General features: G+C 30.6%; 2 protein-coding genes and 1 pseudogene across 2 annotated transcripts; 2 read left to right on the top strand and 1 right to left on the bottom strand.

Annotated features, from left to right (window-relative positions):
- Nucleotides 1-3305: 3305 nt before the first annotated feature.
- On the top strand, nucleotides 3306-11924 carry LOC103875174 (RNA exonuclease 4). Its single transcript, XM_009153654.3, has 6 exons — nucleotides 3306-6031; nucleotides 6241-6392; nucleotides 6485-6615; nucleotides 6750-7177; nucleotides 7338-7418; nucleotides 7974-11924. The coding sequence occupies exons 1-6, from the start codon at nucleotides 5991-5993 to the stop codon at nucleotides 8212-8214; spliced, it is 1074 nt and encodes a 357-aa protein (XP_009151902.1). The 5' UTR covers nucleotides 3306-5990; the 3' UTR covers nucleotides 8215-11924.
- Nucleotides 8873-11924, top strand: LOC117125998 (annotated as a pseudogene).
- Nucleotides 11582-13774, bottom strand: LOC103875173 (bidirectional sugar transporter SWEET4). Its single transcript, XM_009153653.3, has 6 exons — nucleotides 13410-13774; nucleotides 13269-13305; nucleotides 12925-13141; nucleotides 12214-12375; nucleotides 12007-12126; nucleotides 11582-11923 (listed from the first exon to the last, which is right to left on the bottom strand). The coding sequence occupies exons 1-6, from the start codon at nucleotides 13597-13599 to the stop codon at nucleotides 11756-11758; spliced, it is 894 nt and encodes a 297-aa protein (XP_009151901.1). The 5' UTR covers nucleotides 13600-13774; the 3' UTR covers nucleotides 11582-11755.
- Nucleotides 13775-15346: the final 1572 nt, after the last annotated feature.

Here is a 15346-nt window from a genome sequence, read left to right as displayed (position 1 = left end):
TCAAATGGTTTCTACAAAAACAAAAACTAAAAACTAAAACTTGATTGGATGAAAAATGGTTTTTGCAAAAACAAAAAATAAAAACCAAAAACTAAAGCAAAAACCACAAACGATCAACTTCTATACGATGGAGTCGTATAGTCCAGTACCAACATATAACATTAGGTTACTTTTGTAATCGCTTTTAAAAGGCGATAAATCGAATTTCTTTTTGGAACGACTAGCTAACCAACATACTTATAGCTAAAATGTCTTCCCTATCCACTAACCAACACAATAGCTAAATGACTTTGCAATCACATTATGTTATTGGTTGGTCGGTCATGTATTTGCATGATATGGACTTTTACAAGAGACAGAAACAACCCACACGTTTGTTCCTGATTTTAAGACCTCACCACTTTATTTCCTTCTGATTTGTATTTTTGTATTGCGTAAAGACACTCTGTAACCACATTATACTTTATTTTGAAGAAAATGCTCAATTAATTAGCATTAAATAATTAGTGTATAGACCGATATCAAATTCTAATCATTGTGGACTGTTGGCCGGTTCTCTTTCTTTAACTCTTTCGCCGCTCGAATCCCTACCAGATCTTATCTATTATTCACTAAATTATTTGGTTTAATCAATCTTACGCGTTTAGATACCGACACTTTTATTTTCATCGACCGCCATTTTCTTTAAACGAGTATTTTTTTTACACTATATAGTATTATTAAGTACAAAAAGTTCTAAACAATAAAAACTAACAAAAAAAAAATTAAAAATAGATATACCAGCAGAAATCCAAAATAAACTAACACATATCTATTTTACTTATAAATGACTAAAAATTTTCATATAAAATTTCTATATTTGTTTTTGAAATTGAATCTCAAAACGATCATATTAATTCAAAACACCATGTTTTCAGACTGAACTGAGAACTATTCTCTTTTTAATATTCGAGTAGAAGTCATCAACACAAAACAACTTTTTATATTGTTTTATTGATAATGACAAAGCCAAAGAGGTTATTATTCCATAAATTTTTTTGCTGCCTTTCAAGATAACTATAGTTTACAATAAGAAATCCATCACCATCAAATAAAGAACTATCAACAACGATTGAAGCCGGTAAAACTCTTCTTCTTGCCATCAACGATTAAAGAACCATCACCTTTAGACAAATCTTTTTGTCAACCTTTCTAACCTTTAAAGTTTCAAGTTGGAACTCTCTAAATATCAATTGTTTCAGCTGACTTCGGAGAAATAATGGTTAAAAACTTTAGAGGTAAATTTGTAGAATTCGCAAAATACATTTATTAGTATTAAAATAGAACTTGCAATATATTATGATGGATAACATATAGAACCAATGTTTAATATACAACAACACAAAATTTGACGGCAAATTTCTAGGAGGCGGGGGGAGAGGGGGTGGAGGGGGGTGTGTGGAACTCTATCCCTTAGAAATAGGATAGAGCTACACAAAATATATGTTGCATATATGAACTCTATTACTTGGAAATAACAACAAAAATATCAATTGTCAGTCATTAGAAATGTGATGGGGCTCTATCCTTGTTGAGGGGTTAGTTATTGATGGCTGGACTATTTTGGGAATGGTTGTTTCCCGAATTAGTGTCTTCTCTGGCATAGATCCTCCCCTTGGCGGGCTTCGAAGCGAGGATGCATGTTTTCTTCAAATCTGTAAGTTGATGAATCTCTACGGTGATGATGGCAGTTAACATTTTTGAAAGTCGATGTTCTACTAGAATCCAACGATTAAGACCGCGGGATGATTCCGATGTGGACCTCTTAAAACACACACCACTGATGGATCTGTTTGATGGACTTGGACGTCCAGTATGGTAAAGTCGGTGGACAATTGGATAGAGGATCGCCGGTGTCCAAATTAGAAAAGGTTACTTCACAACTCTGTTTTTTTTTTGTTTATCTTTTTCTCTTTTACTCTATGCTTGTTTGTTTAGATTAAAGTCGATTTTTTTGTAATCAAAAAAGCCGTTTTTCCAATTCACCAGAAAGGGACTGTAGCCAATTTTTCTTTTTTTAACAACGGCACTGTAATCAATGATTCTATTGGGAAAAAATTAATATATTATTATTTAAAAAAAGATTCGACTTATATTTGCTTATTGCAAACCCAAACTATTTTTAACACTTCTGAACACACGAACTCGTAATGACGAAACACCTACCATAGTATAACATTGACAAGTGACAACAAATCAAATATCTAGCTCATTTACACTTATATATTTATTATAAACATAAGACATGAGAAAAATTTCTGTATTTTTTAGTTTTGATACATTTATTTGCTGAAAGATATCTAAAACAATATACCCAATCATTGCTTTCTTAAATTACTTTTTGACCATGTTCAAAAATTATTAACGGTACATATTTAACGATATAATGAAATAAATTTTAAAATTATCAATTAGGTTTAATGTTTCTCTTAAAATTATAAGTTCTAAATTTAGTAGTATATCTAAAAAAGTTAAAGTTTAGATTATAATTTATTTTTCAGAAGTTCTTAATTTGTTTTTTAGATTTGGACCATGTTTAAACATTCTACTTCCATTGCTATTAGACGACCATGTACCTAATATATTAATGTAAAAATTATGGTGAATCTTCCATGTAAAACAATTTGCAAAACCAAGAGCAGATGTTTCAAAAACCGCTATAATCAAAAGATATATACACATATATGTATATATGTTTAAACCACAAAACTGAACCACACATGTAGGTAAAAATAAAGTCCATGCATAGTCGAAAAAAACAAAATGCTTACTGTTTTCCTGGTCAAATAAGCATTTGTCAAGCTTTTAAAGGTTCTGTGAAAGTTAACATTTTTTACAAAATTAAAATTTCTCTTTCGCTTTTACAAGAAGAAAAAAACAGAAAAAGGAACATTATATTTGCTTTTGGTGTACGAATGGCTGTGCAGAAAGTTTGACTGTCCCATAATGGCTTTCATGTCTTTTTTTTTTTGTTCTTTTTTGGCTTTCATGTTTTTCCATGCATCTGTTTGTATTTAGATCTTTTTCGGAGCATCTCCAAACGAAACTATATAACTTCAAATATAAATTTTTTTGCTTTTCAAAAAGGAATTTTTAAATTTTAATTTTGGAATTTTAAAGAGTGAAACTTTATATTTGAAATTTTACTACTCAAAACTCTAAATTTGAAGTTTCATCAATTTATTTACATTTTAGTCATTATAACTAATTACACATCACATTTATGATTATTAAGTGTTTTTTAATTTATCATTTTAATCCTTAAAACATTTTATATCATAAATATTTCAAATTTATTTTTATAAATACAAATTTTACACATAAAATTTAAAAAAAACTTTAAATAAGATTTATAATATTTTAAAACTAAAATTAGGCAACAAGAATATTACAAAGAAAATTCTTAATTTTTTTTTAAAGATACATGAAGACATAATTATTACAAAAATTTAAATATTACAACAATACTAATAGTATAGTTAATTTGCTCCGGAACCTCCAAAAACTTTAAAATATTCTCCTAACAAATTTTGTATAACCAAAGATGAAGCATTACGGAAATAATTTTATGAAATAATGTGGTATTTTCTTGTAGCTTAGTATTTAATTATCTATTTCTATTTGTAGTTTTATATTTTAGTGGAAGATTTATTTATTACTGTAATATTTTTACATATGTACTAGTTATTTATAAAACGCTTATGGATTCATATTAATTATGACAAAAATAAAGACTATAGTGTAAAATAAAAATATTTTTAACGTTAAATTTGAAGTTTTGATTTTGAAAAAAAAACACTTTGAAACTTTAAATATAAAGTTTTCAAAACTCTAGAATATATAGTTTTTTTTGTGGAGATGCTCTTAGTTTCCTAATTTGATTTATTTTGTTATTCTTTTCTTTTTGATTAATTAATTTATTTTGTTAGTCTATCTATGTATATGAATAGATGCAGTCGTGAAATATTACAAAAGAGCATTCAAAATACGGAGAATATACCAACTTTTTCTACCTAAATGCATGTGCACCGACCCAACCATGCCAATGCCATATTGCCATGCCGCCTCTATATACAAATGTGTATATATATGTGGAAAAAGAATTTCATGAACAACAGATGTGAAAATGTGGAAAATGTTAACATAAAATGTAGACTGTGCTGTTAATTGGCGGGAAAATTTGATACAAATGAAAACAAGTCTATGATAAATTCATGTCAAAGGCTCGATCACAGTGCAATATCTGAATTTTGGGACTTGGAAGATTTTTTTTGTAATATATATATTGGGTTTAAATATTAAAAATAATTAAGATAATAGTTGATGGACTGGATAGTTCCAAACCAAAATATTTATGTTTGTATCGACATATTATAACATTATGTTTACAATAGAAAAAAAAACTCTAGCAAACATCATAACTTAACGGAAACTTCATGTTTCATTTGTTTTACTTGCCTTTAGAATTTGCTAATTAAGGATAATTGACACAAAATATTATATTGTGGTTTCAATAAATAAAAATGCACTTTCTTACAAATGTAAACGCAAAGAGAAAAGAGAAAACAATGAATGGATAACTGAACTCTTAGAATATATATTGTTTTTTAAAAAAACTGAACTCTTAGAAGTTTAAAGTAAACCATTGTAGTACTGGGACATTATTATGGTTGAACGTGTTGAGGGAATATTTTCAAAAAAGACAGTGAAAGTTTTACGTTGATTTTTTAGGCAAGAAAAGAGATAGGTGTGTATATACGTCTGATACCACAGGACCATTATCTTTTTTGTTCTTTAACACAATTTTTTGCATGAATACTACTTTTTATGAGAATTTGGAATCGTTTTGGATCAGACACTATATATTAGAATCTTAGACTTTGGCCCATTGATCGGTCAAAAGATGGTCGTGTGTATCATATAAATTAGTATAGTACTGTTAGCTTAACTATGTAATGTATAACAATTTGTCATTCAATGTTCGAGTGTTCGAGACATACTATTTTAGTGGCGTTTACATTGTATAGAGAACATTATTATCATTCTATTAAAAACATGGTTATTTCTATGAATTCATACACATGCACACGCACATAATAAAGAATAGGAATCCATTGTGCAACTATAAAATCCCGGGTCATAAAAAAAAACTATAAAATCCCCGAAAGATTGAAACACGTATATTACAGTAGTTGTGTCTTGGCTAATTTCGTACGCCTAAATTATATGAAGCAAATTACTTAATATTTTGATAAGTTAATGAATTTATGATTATATATATAACCAATAAATAGTAATACTTATGGAACGCAAACTTACATTATGGGCACAAATGCATCATGCCAACATGCATACGCATAAGCATGATATTGCAGAGGTTAAAGATAATGCTTTTATGGGAAAGTTAACCTTATCTTCAGTCTACTAAGATAAGATAAAGATGAGCTAAATAGTTCATGACGGAAAAAAATGAAGGAAAAAAGCAGATCATAAAATTTACGCAACACTACTATAAGAACTTTCTCTTTACAGATTATCGTTAGATGCAGTTTTTTGTATCCTTAATATTTTGAACAAACAAGGAGCATAGTAGTACAGTTTGGTGTCTTCTCAATAGTATGAAATTGTGCTAGTAGCATCTTCGATATCGTCCAAAACACGGGAAATATAAAATTGTGATTCTTTTTACCATGAGAAGCCCCACTGCATTAGGGCATCTACTTCAATTTGTGTCCGTCTGTTTTTGTAATAATCTTATCAAAACTCTAAAAGGTCATATATGAGAATGGTCAGCTTTTCTTTTCTTTTCCTACTATAAATACCTCCTCACAGTTTCTCCATTCTTCACACACCTAGCATAATACATTAATAAAAAAACTCATCAAAAGAATTGTTTAACTTCTCCCCACTCTTAAATTGTTGAGTTCTTTGTTTGCATTTTCATACGTACCATGGATTACAGATCATCTATGGAGTCATCGGAAACCCTAAGGTAACCATTTTCATCCTAAGCGTGTGTTATATCAAGCGTTTTAATTGAAAAAAAAATCCCAAAGAAAAACTCAATGGAGTGGCATGCAATATCATACCCAAATTCTGTGGTCAACTGATGAAAAATTAAGACTAAAATTATTTTTTTTTCTAAAATATATTTGTATATATATGTTAAAAATATATTGATGTATATATGTACACGTACAGGAACAAGTGCGCAGCTTGTTATAGGCAATTCAACAAAATGGAACATTTGGTGGAACACATGAAGATCTCTTATCACTCCGGTCATGAGCCTACTTGTGGGGTTTGCAAGAAACATTGCCGATCTTTTGAGTCACTCCGCGAACATCTCATAGGTAAATAAGAAGCTATATAAAAAGAGTGACATATAGTTTTATATATACGCTATGCATTTGTATGTTAATTTTTAATTGTGTAATGTCAATAGGACCATTGCCAAAACAAGAATGCAAGAACATTTTTAGCCTTCGCGGATGCAGATTCTGCATGATGATCCTCGAAAGCCCTAACGCTCGTAGGATTCATCAAGAGAGATGCCAATTTTCGAGCGTCAATGCTGTACGTAATCGTATTATTGCCCTTATCTCAATACTCCTCTTCTCATATTTGCGTAACTAAACTTGTAAATTGACCACATGAAAAAAATAATTCTTATATAAATAATGTAATATCATATGATTTGTCTTTTTCAGGGATTGACGACTCGTATGGCAGCGTTAGGCCTTAGAGATAAAGCCATGATCGACTACACGTCATCACGGTCTCCAAAAATGGTTGCACTCTCTTGCAAGATGGTAGGAGGAGGAAGCGACGGGTCGTTGGATCTATGCGCAAGGGTTTGCATAACGGATGAGAACGACAACGTTGTGTTCCACACGTACGTGAAACCGTCAATGGTCGTGACGAACTATAGGTACGAGACGACCGGTATACGTCCAGAGAATCTGAGGGACGCAATGCCGTTGAAACATGCACAAAGAAAGATTCAAGAATTTCTTTGTAATGGAGAACCCATGTGGAAGATTCGTCCAAGAGGTGGGAAAGGGAGGATTCTCGTGGGACATGGGCTGGATCACGATCTTGACCGCCTTCAACTTGAATATCCTTCTTCCATGATGAGGTGACATTTCTATAAAGAAGAAAAGTAAAGAGGACACATATATATAACTAGATTCCTTATAGTGTTACTTGGTTTCTCGCAACACAACCCAGACTTTACGTGAGTTGTTTTACGATTAACGTGAATTTCTAATATCATTTTTATATATTGGTGTGTGTAGGGATACTGCAAAATATCCTCCGTTGATGAAAACAAGCAAGCTGAGCAATTCTCTCAAGTACTTAACCCAAGCCTATCTCGGGTAATATATCTACTTTTGTGTTTGTAATACAACTTTCGAATATAACATTAATTTGGAAAATGAATATAGATATTTGCATACTTTACGTGTATTGATACATAAGTGTATCATGTACTATCCATTAATTTTTTTGGTGATGTATGGGTATTGATGCTTTGTATGGGCTTAAAGCTAAAAGGAAGGGATTCAAAACGTGAAAAGATTCATATGTTATATAATATAACCATTTTCTAACAAAAACAAAAAGAATTTACATAGTTGGAGATTTTTAATTTACATGAGATGCTTACTAGCGTAACTTTTTATCTCCAAGTTGACTAAATCAACCTATTTATTTCATTTTATTTCCTATCAATTACAAATAGTTCAACTAGTATACCATTGTTTTGTATGTAAAATTATAGGGATGAGTGTGTATGCCTAATATCATATGTTCCATATAATCTGTGTTGGCACCGTAGAAGTAATCTAAAACACTTGAGATCAATTAATTATACCCATTATCTAATGTACAACAATATATATATATTAAGGATGGTATTGATGTGCTTATAGGTATGATATTCATGTTGGGATACAAGACCCATACGAAGATTGTGTAGCGACGATGAGGCTTTACACGAGAATGAGATATCAGAAACATAAGATTGAAGCATATCCTTTACCAGCCGACGTGCAGAACCGTAGCAATCAAGTGGCTTGGAGGCAGAGCGAGGTCGAAAGGATGTCTCCTAATGAAATGCTCTCCATCTCTCGCTCCGACTACTATTGCTGGTGCTTGGACTCCCTCGCTTAATTCCAAAAACTATGGGGTTAAAATTTGAGAATCTCTCATAATTACTTCATAAACTTTTTCGAGATTTTTAATTTAGTAGCGTAAAGTCGAATAAGCATTACTTCTGATTTCAAATAGTATCTAAATTAATTTTATAGTATGTGTCGTGTGAGATGCGAATGTTGTTCCTGTACTTCTAATAACGCATATTGCTCTTAATTATTAATAATTATTGTTTTTTAAAAATTAATTAGTAATCACTTGTTAGCTTTTGTGTATAAATATATCTATATTTGTCTTAGAATTTTAATACATATGAAAAATAATGGAAAATTTCTATTTTTTAACAAATTTACACAATGAGTGGTGTTTCAAAAAAAAAAACACAATAAGGAGAGATGTTTGTTGAAATTAATTTTTCTTTTTGCAAATAAAAACATCATTATCTATATTGTTGAAATTAATCATTAATCAGTTGTTAGTTTTTGTCTATAAATATATCTATATTTGTCTTAAAATTTTAATACATATGAAAAAATAATGGAAATTTTCTATTTTTTTGTTAAACATGGTATGCTTAAATATACAACACGGCTATTATTAATCACTTGTTAGCTTTTGTCTAGAAATACGGTCGTCGTTGATTCTCGTTCATAGGTAACGAACGATAAACCCTAGACCCTAGTTTTTTTTAGGGTCCAGTCCAGCTCGGGGATTATGGCGGAGAGTTTGACGTCGATTATGGGTGAGAAGTGGCTTATCAGTAGAGTAAAATATTTACCCAGTGTTGAGGATTATCTTCGAGCTGACAGGTGTCTTGTGCTGGTGTTAGAGTCTTCACATGTATTTTTTTTTTTTTTGAACTTAGAGTCTTCACATGTTGAGATTTCTGTTTTTAACAAATGAGCTCGCATACATGAAATATGAAGCTCCTAGTGAAGGGCATCTCTGAAAGCAACGCTATCTGGCTATCGCATTTTCTTTGGTAGAAAAGATCATCAAGTATATTGGTGAAAATGAAAGGACTCTAAGTGATGAAACCGTCTCCCTCAAGGTGATTAAGACGCTTAACGAGACGGTAGTAGTGGTGCTGGAGCATTTGAAAGATGCAAAGGAACATGGAAAGAAGAGAGGAGATGATCTTCTTGCATCCGTGCGAGTGGTTGGGAGCTATCTTGCTGAAACTCCTGACGCATGCAAAGATCAGGTCCGTTTTTGTCAACTTGCTTCTTGCTCCCAATGCTTTGCCAAATAACATTGAAGAACGAAGGATGTGAACTCTTGGCTGCTTCAAGAGGCTACGTAGCTGTCGTAGAATGCCTAGTAAAACTGACCCAGTCCGATGGTCAGAATGGTGAGGAGGACAGTAGAAGCATCTTCTTGGCTTGTGATACAGTCTTGAATATTCTTTTGAAGAGGAAGCAAATAGGATTTTCGCCGGAGTTGTCTACATTTTCCAGTTTACGGAAGGCTTTGGAGTATTGGGCAGATGGTAGTGAGGATCCATGGGTAGTAATGATGGCTGCAAGCATCTGCTCGTTGATCTGTGATTTTACATCAGAAGAGGCGCTACTCAAGCAACCTAGTTTCAACGGTAGCTCCTTGGATAGTTTGGCCAGGCTCATTGCAAGAAGCTTATCCTCGTCGGGCCAGGATACGTCGGATACTGCTGATCTTTTTGAACTCGTAACAGCAGGTTATTCTCGATGGGAAAATCGGTTCCCCACCATAAAGAAACATAACCGTTGAGCACTGACTCATAAGCAATCTTTATCTAGAATGCTTCTTTATTTTCTTCTAGTCTGTGAGTCATGTATGAAATGATGTTCTTACTCATTCTGGTTTCTAGGGGCTAGAACATAGTATTGCTATTCATGCTGGTTTCTAGGGGATATAACATAGTATCAACTATTAAGCAAACGTTTTCTTAAGTCAGTTTCAAATTGTTGTATTATGTACACGGTAGGCGCTAGTGGCGGTGCCAGAATTTTTTTGGACTGGAGTTAAAAAAAATATAATTACTAAACTATATAAAAAAATTATTTTCTCCAACCTTCATAATTTGAAACTTTGTTATTACAGTTTCACTACATCTTTAAATATATGTTTCGATAAAAAAATAAAAAAAACACTCATTCCAACAAATTATCATATTGATCAAATTAAGAATGATTAAACCGTTTTGATGTATTTTTTATGAGTGTTGCCTTAAAGTTATTACCACTAAGTTGACAAAGTTTTCAAGTTAATATTTGTATCTTTACCTTATCTCTTTGATTATGGTGATATTACAGTTTTTGTTTTTCATCAGGATCATCTAGATAAATTGGTCCATTATTTATCTAATTAATAAAAAATTAGTCCATTTCTAATTATGAAACTAGCTGTTAAAAATATTCAGATTATATACATAAACTCTAATTATTTTTATTATATTTAAATCAATGATCATAATCATCTTTATTTTGACAATAAATAATCAAATTAAAATACCAAAGTATAAGATATAAAAAATAACCCAACTTGAAATTAATCCAAAACATGGTTCTCCCTTTGTCAAAGAAGAGGAGTTTGTTTATTAGTTTATTTTTAATGTTTCTGATGTAAATTATTATACTATTTGGGTCTAATATAATTTGGATTTAAAACTAATATATAACTAAGTTTAAGATAAAAAAACATATTATTTATTTCATGAGTTTTTGTAATAGTAAAAATTGAGATAAAAATTAATATGAATCCAAGTTTTAACAAATAAGTAATATAAATGTATTAGTTACATAATTTTGTCTTTAAATTTTAATGTTTTAATTATTTTGTGAGGTTCTATTTTTTAGTGGGATCAAATATAATTTTCTATTGGGATCAATACATTTTTATTTGAAAGAAATATAAATATTTTTTTAAAAAATAGTGGAGTCAGCTGACCCCACTCCTCCTTCATTGCCTCCTCCCCTGGTAGGGGTAGAATATAACTTGTTATGTTATGTCACATGATGAATTTTGTAGTTTTTCAGAGAGAGACTAGAAAAAAGGTTATTGACAGAGATATATTTATCACTTTGGTAATAGAAAGCCCGTATGCTTCAAATATATTTATTAAGTTCTAACAATGTATTGTTACTACATCCATGATATGCATAGGCCATGTAGAGTTTGTTTAAAAAAGTGCTTCTGAGGTAAAAGAAGAATTAATGTGATTTTTAACTTACTTTGCAGTATGAAAAATGTAGCATGGACTTATTTTTTTTCTTTTCCGTCAATTTTCCGCGGGAAGCCAATGGTGTTTCCCCTTTTGTATGGTTAGAGACTACTTAATTTTAGTTGTGCATATTAGCTCAGGCAAACTTTCCTGAATATTCTACATACACAGATTTATATTTGTAGCATATAATAGTTAACATATCTTTCTTAGGAGAAAAATGAGTTTAAATTTCACAGATAAAACAAGAAATATAATATGTTACTTTATTACTTAGTAAAATCATCCAGATTTTTTTTTTTTTTTTAAAGAAAAGGAAAGTAGAAATTTTATTGAATAGTTGACTACTCCTAGATATAATCAAGCTGGAACTCCTTTAGCTTGTCCCTGGTTGCCACTGAGTTGTAGCTGAGAGTTAGCCTTAGAAAGATTATCTTCTTCTTCATCATCTTTTGGTGTTGTCTTGTAATAACAAGCATAAAGTATAAGTTGTACTGCTCCTGATACTGTCCCTAGTCCATTTCCAATCTACAACAACATTAACAAAGTGAAACTAATATATACTAATAAGTAGATGATGATAGTGATAAATACATAACTAAAGGACTTACCAAAATGAAAAGGTCGAATTTAATAAGGGCATAAATAACCCAAATGATACCGTTTAGAAAGTTGGCAAGTGAGAGAGAGAATGGCATGTATCTCACACTTTTGGTCTTGATCACCTTACTCTGTTTAATTGATATTATAATATATTATAATAAAGGTAAAAAATATATAAAAAACTTAGGTAAAAAGAGAAAATTAAAATATCGTACCATGATGGTGAGAGGAGCAATATACATGAGGCTAACAAAAATGACACAAATGATTCCAACAAAAGAAGATCTCTTGTTATGCGTGTGGAACAATAGCAATGTGCATGTGGCTACTATTCCTACAAATACCATCTCTCCTACCAGCCATAGCCCCACTTTCACCTGCACCATTGATCAATTCAATAAAACCAATTCAAAATAACACTATATCAACTTTGTTTTGCCTATCACCATCCTGAAACTAGAATCAATCATTGTCGACTAGTGCTTGTTGCTATAGTGTTTTAGCGTTCATTTCAAGCCAAAAAGACAAGAATTAAATCGACTTACACAATACATAACAAAACTCGAAAATGAAATTATGTATCACTCTCGTTTAGATTCTTTCAAAAGCTTACGTATAATTTTACAATCAGATCAAAATATTTTTAGAATAATTAGAACAATTAGCCAAGAAGTTTCTCAAAACCTAAAACAAATTAGTTGCACTTTGTTTTTTTTTTTTTTTTTTTTTTGCTAAAACTAGTTGCACTTTGTTACCTTGTGCTTCTTATATCTCTAGGAAAAAAATGTTCCAAACTAACTGGAATCGAGATGAAAAAAAAAAACAAATCCGATATTTTGATACCGTTATACAATTTTGGCCCAGCGAATGAGAAAAAAATATGTTAGAAAGATTTAGTAGAAAAAGCTGTAAGGATAATATTAGACCTTACGTGGGGTGGGAGAAAAGTAGAAGAAGATAGAAAGGTAAAAGAGTTCAATGGCGAGACCAGTGGCATTAATTGTGATCACAAGGAGACTATCTGGATGGACTATTGGTAAGCCATAAAAAACCCATAGTGCGCAGTTTAGTACTGTGGCTAAGTATGGGTCAGCTTTGTATTCCTCCACCTTCTTCATCTTGTATATGGTTATGAATGTTGGTCTGCATTAACATAAATATTTTCAAATAAACATAATCATCTAATGTAAAATATGTTATGTACAAGAGATACCTAAGGTGTTAGACCGAAAGAATAAATTAAAAGAAAGATAGAGAGCTTAACAATTACATGGGAGATAGGAACAAGAACAGTGAGATGACATTGCCTGCAACAAATTAACAAAAAAAATTATAAACTATTAGTAAACAAAGGTTCTTCGAAATGTTCACACACAATATAAACCCATGTTTGTATGTATTGTTTGCTTACCAAAAATGCCGGCAATGTTTCTCGCAACGGTCGCGCTAACCATTTTATTGACAAGTAAGAACAAGAAACAAGAAACAAAGAACACAAGAGAGAGAGACAGAGAGATGCAATTTGATATGTTAAATATATGTGTTTTGCTTATATTTATAGAAACACGAAGAGATGTTGGTATAGATATATAAGTACTCATGTATACATATACAAGTATGTGTATATGTATTGTGATGACGAAGCGAAACTCAAGAAGTTTAAGGAATTGAAATGAAAGCGACCTTGCAATTTTCTTACCAGTTCGAGGAAACAATCATGACATTTATCTGACTAACTTGCAACACTATCTTGTTGGCTTATTGCTTATGGAACCATGCTTATAACTCTGCCTACCGTATATAGCATACGTGTGTCTAATATATCACATTCATGTGCCCATGTAAGTTATTTTAGTTGTTATAATCTTATTCACGGCCATAGTTAAGTCCCAGAGATCCACGTGAGTCTAAGCGATCAATCTGATAAAATCAAATCACGCAGCATTTATTTTCTTCTCTTTTTACAACCTTTTGAACCACTCTTCTAAAGTTGTGTTATATATATATATATTATTATGATAGAAAAGGTAATCTTCATGGATTTCATATGAGTATCTTTTTCTTCGTTTTTTTTTAGTTTTTGAGACTTCTAGCTCATATTTTTGAAAAATAATTATCAGTTTCTTCTGAACCAACGTAATGTATATTTAGTTTTTGCATAGTCTGTAGTTTTGTTTGAAGTTATATATTTGGTCCATCCAAGTTTGAAAAAAATATTAACCACAAGTAAATGAGTAAGAAATTTAAGGGATGAGAGCTGAAGATTAATGAGGAATTGTTTGAAATACCATAAGTTGAATATAATTTTTTTAATATATTTTATCGAAAATACTTTAATATTTGAGTTTAAGGTTTAAGGGTGTGATTAGGTTTATAAACTTTTATAAGTAATTTTAATTTTTTATAAATGATTTAAGAGAATTAATTTAATCTTTAATCATCACAAATTTAAAACATTTATGAAAATAGTCTTTTAAAAGTAAATTTAAAAAGTGGTATTACAGTTTGTGGTAAAATTAGAATTTCTCCAAATTATTATAGTTAGTACTAACTAAAAGAAGTTTCAAATGATAAATATAATTTCAGGGAAATGCCTTTACAGGTGTTATGAGAAGGTAGACATAGAGTAAGCATGCGACTATGTTGATTTCGAATTTGGATTCCGATGTAACCATTCTTCTAACGATCATTTTCTTTCTTTATGGATTCAGTGGATAATAAAAATCGCAAGATATGTGCTTTACATTGATTATATATGTTCTTAGTGATGTGTATACCAACAACTAGATCACTATCGTTTTGGTCAACAAATATAATTAATTATTACGATTTCATTTTAGATAATTGATTATTTACACTCAAGTTTACCTTTCCTGAGAATATAAATGCTGAAAGGGATATTTTTTTTTTTTTGGAATAACAAGATAGCTGAAAAGATATTTTTAAATAGTTTACTCTTCTGGTGCTTTATATAATATGTTTTCACTTTTTGATTACATGAGTGTTCTAACAGAAGACTTCATATTTATGGAATAATTTTAGTTTTACCACAAATTTGATACAATTTCTCAAATTTACCTTTAAATAATTATATTTTCATAATATCTTAAGGTTTTAATGAAAAATTTAAACTAACCCTTCTAAATCATTTATAATGTTTAATAACTATTTATAGAAATGCATAAACTCAAACTACCCCATAAATACTAAACCCTAAACAACAATCACTAAACCTCAAACCCAAATGTTAAAATATTTTTGAATGAACGTATTTTTGAAAAATAGTATCCAATTTATGGTATTTCCATCAATCTCTCTAAATTTATTACAACCATAAATTAATGAGCA

This window comes from Brassica rapa, chromosome A06 (assembly GCF_000309985.2).
Source record: "Brassica rapa cultivar Chiifu-401-42 chromosome A06, CAAS_Brap_v3.01, whole genome shotgun sequence".
In the NCBI taxonomy this organism is placed as follows: Eukaryota; Viridiplantae; Streptophyta; class Magnoliopsida; order Brassicales; family Brassicaceae; genus Brassica; species Brassica rapa.
Note: the sequence above shows the minus strand (reverse complement) of the source record. Positions and strands in the feature narration are given on the sequence as shown.

Excerpts from the sequence above, each read along its gene's own strand:
- LOC103875174 (XM_009153654.3), top strand. The coding sequence starts at position 5,991 with ATGGATTACAGATCATCTATGGAGTCATCGGAAACCCTAAG. Across the intron at positions 6,032-6,240 it reads GAGTCATCGGAAACCCTAAG|GAACAAGTGCGCAGCTTGTT; the intron begins GTAACCATTTTC and ends GTACACGTACAG. Across the intron at positions 7,419-7,973 it reads TTAACCCAAGCCTATCTCGG|GTATGATATTCATGTTGGGA; the intron begins GTAATATATCTA and ends ATGTGCTTATAG.
- LOC103875173 (XM_009153653.3), bottom strand. The coding sequence starts at position 13,599 with ATGAGTACTTATATATCTATACCAACATCTCTTCGTGTTTCTATAAAT. Across the intron at positions 13,306-13,409 it reads AAACATTGCCGGCATTTTTG|GCAATGTCATCTCACTGTTC; the intron begins GTAAGCAAACAA and ends AATTTGTTGCAG. Across the intron at positions 12,127-12,213 it reads TTGCTCCTCTCACCATCATG|AGTAAGGTGATCAAGACCAA; the intron begins GTACGATATTTT and ends TCAATTAAACAG.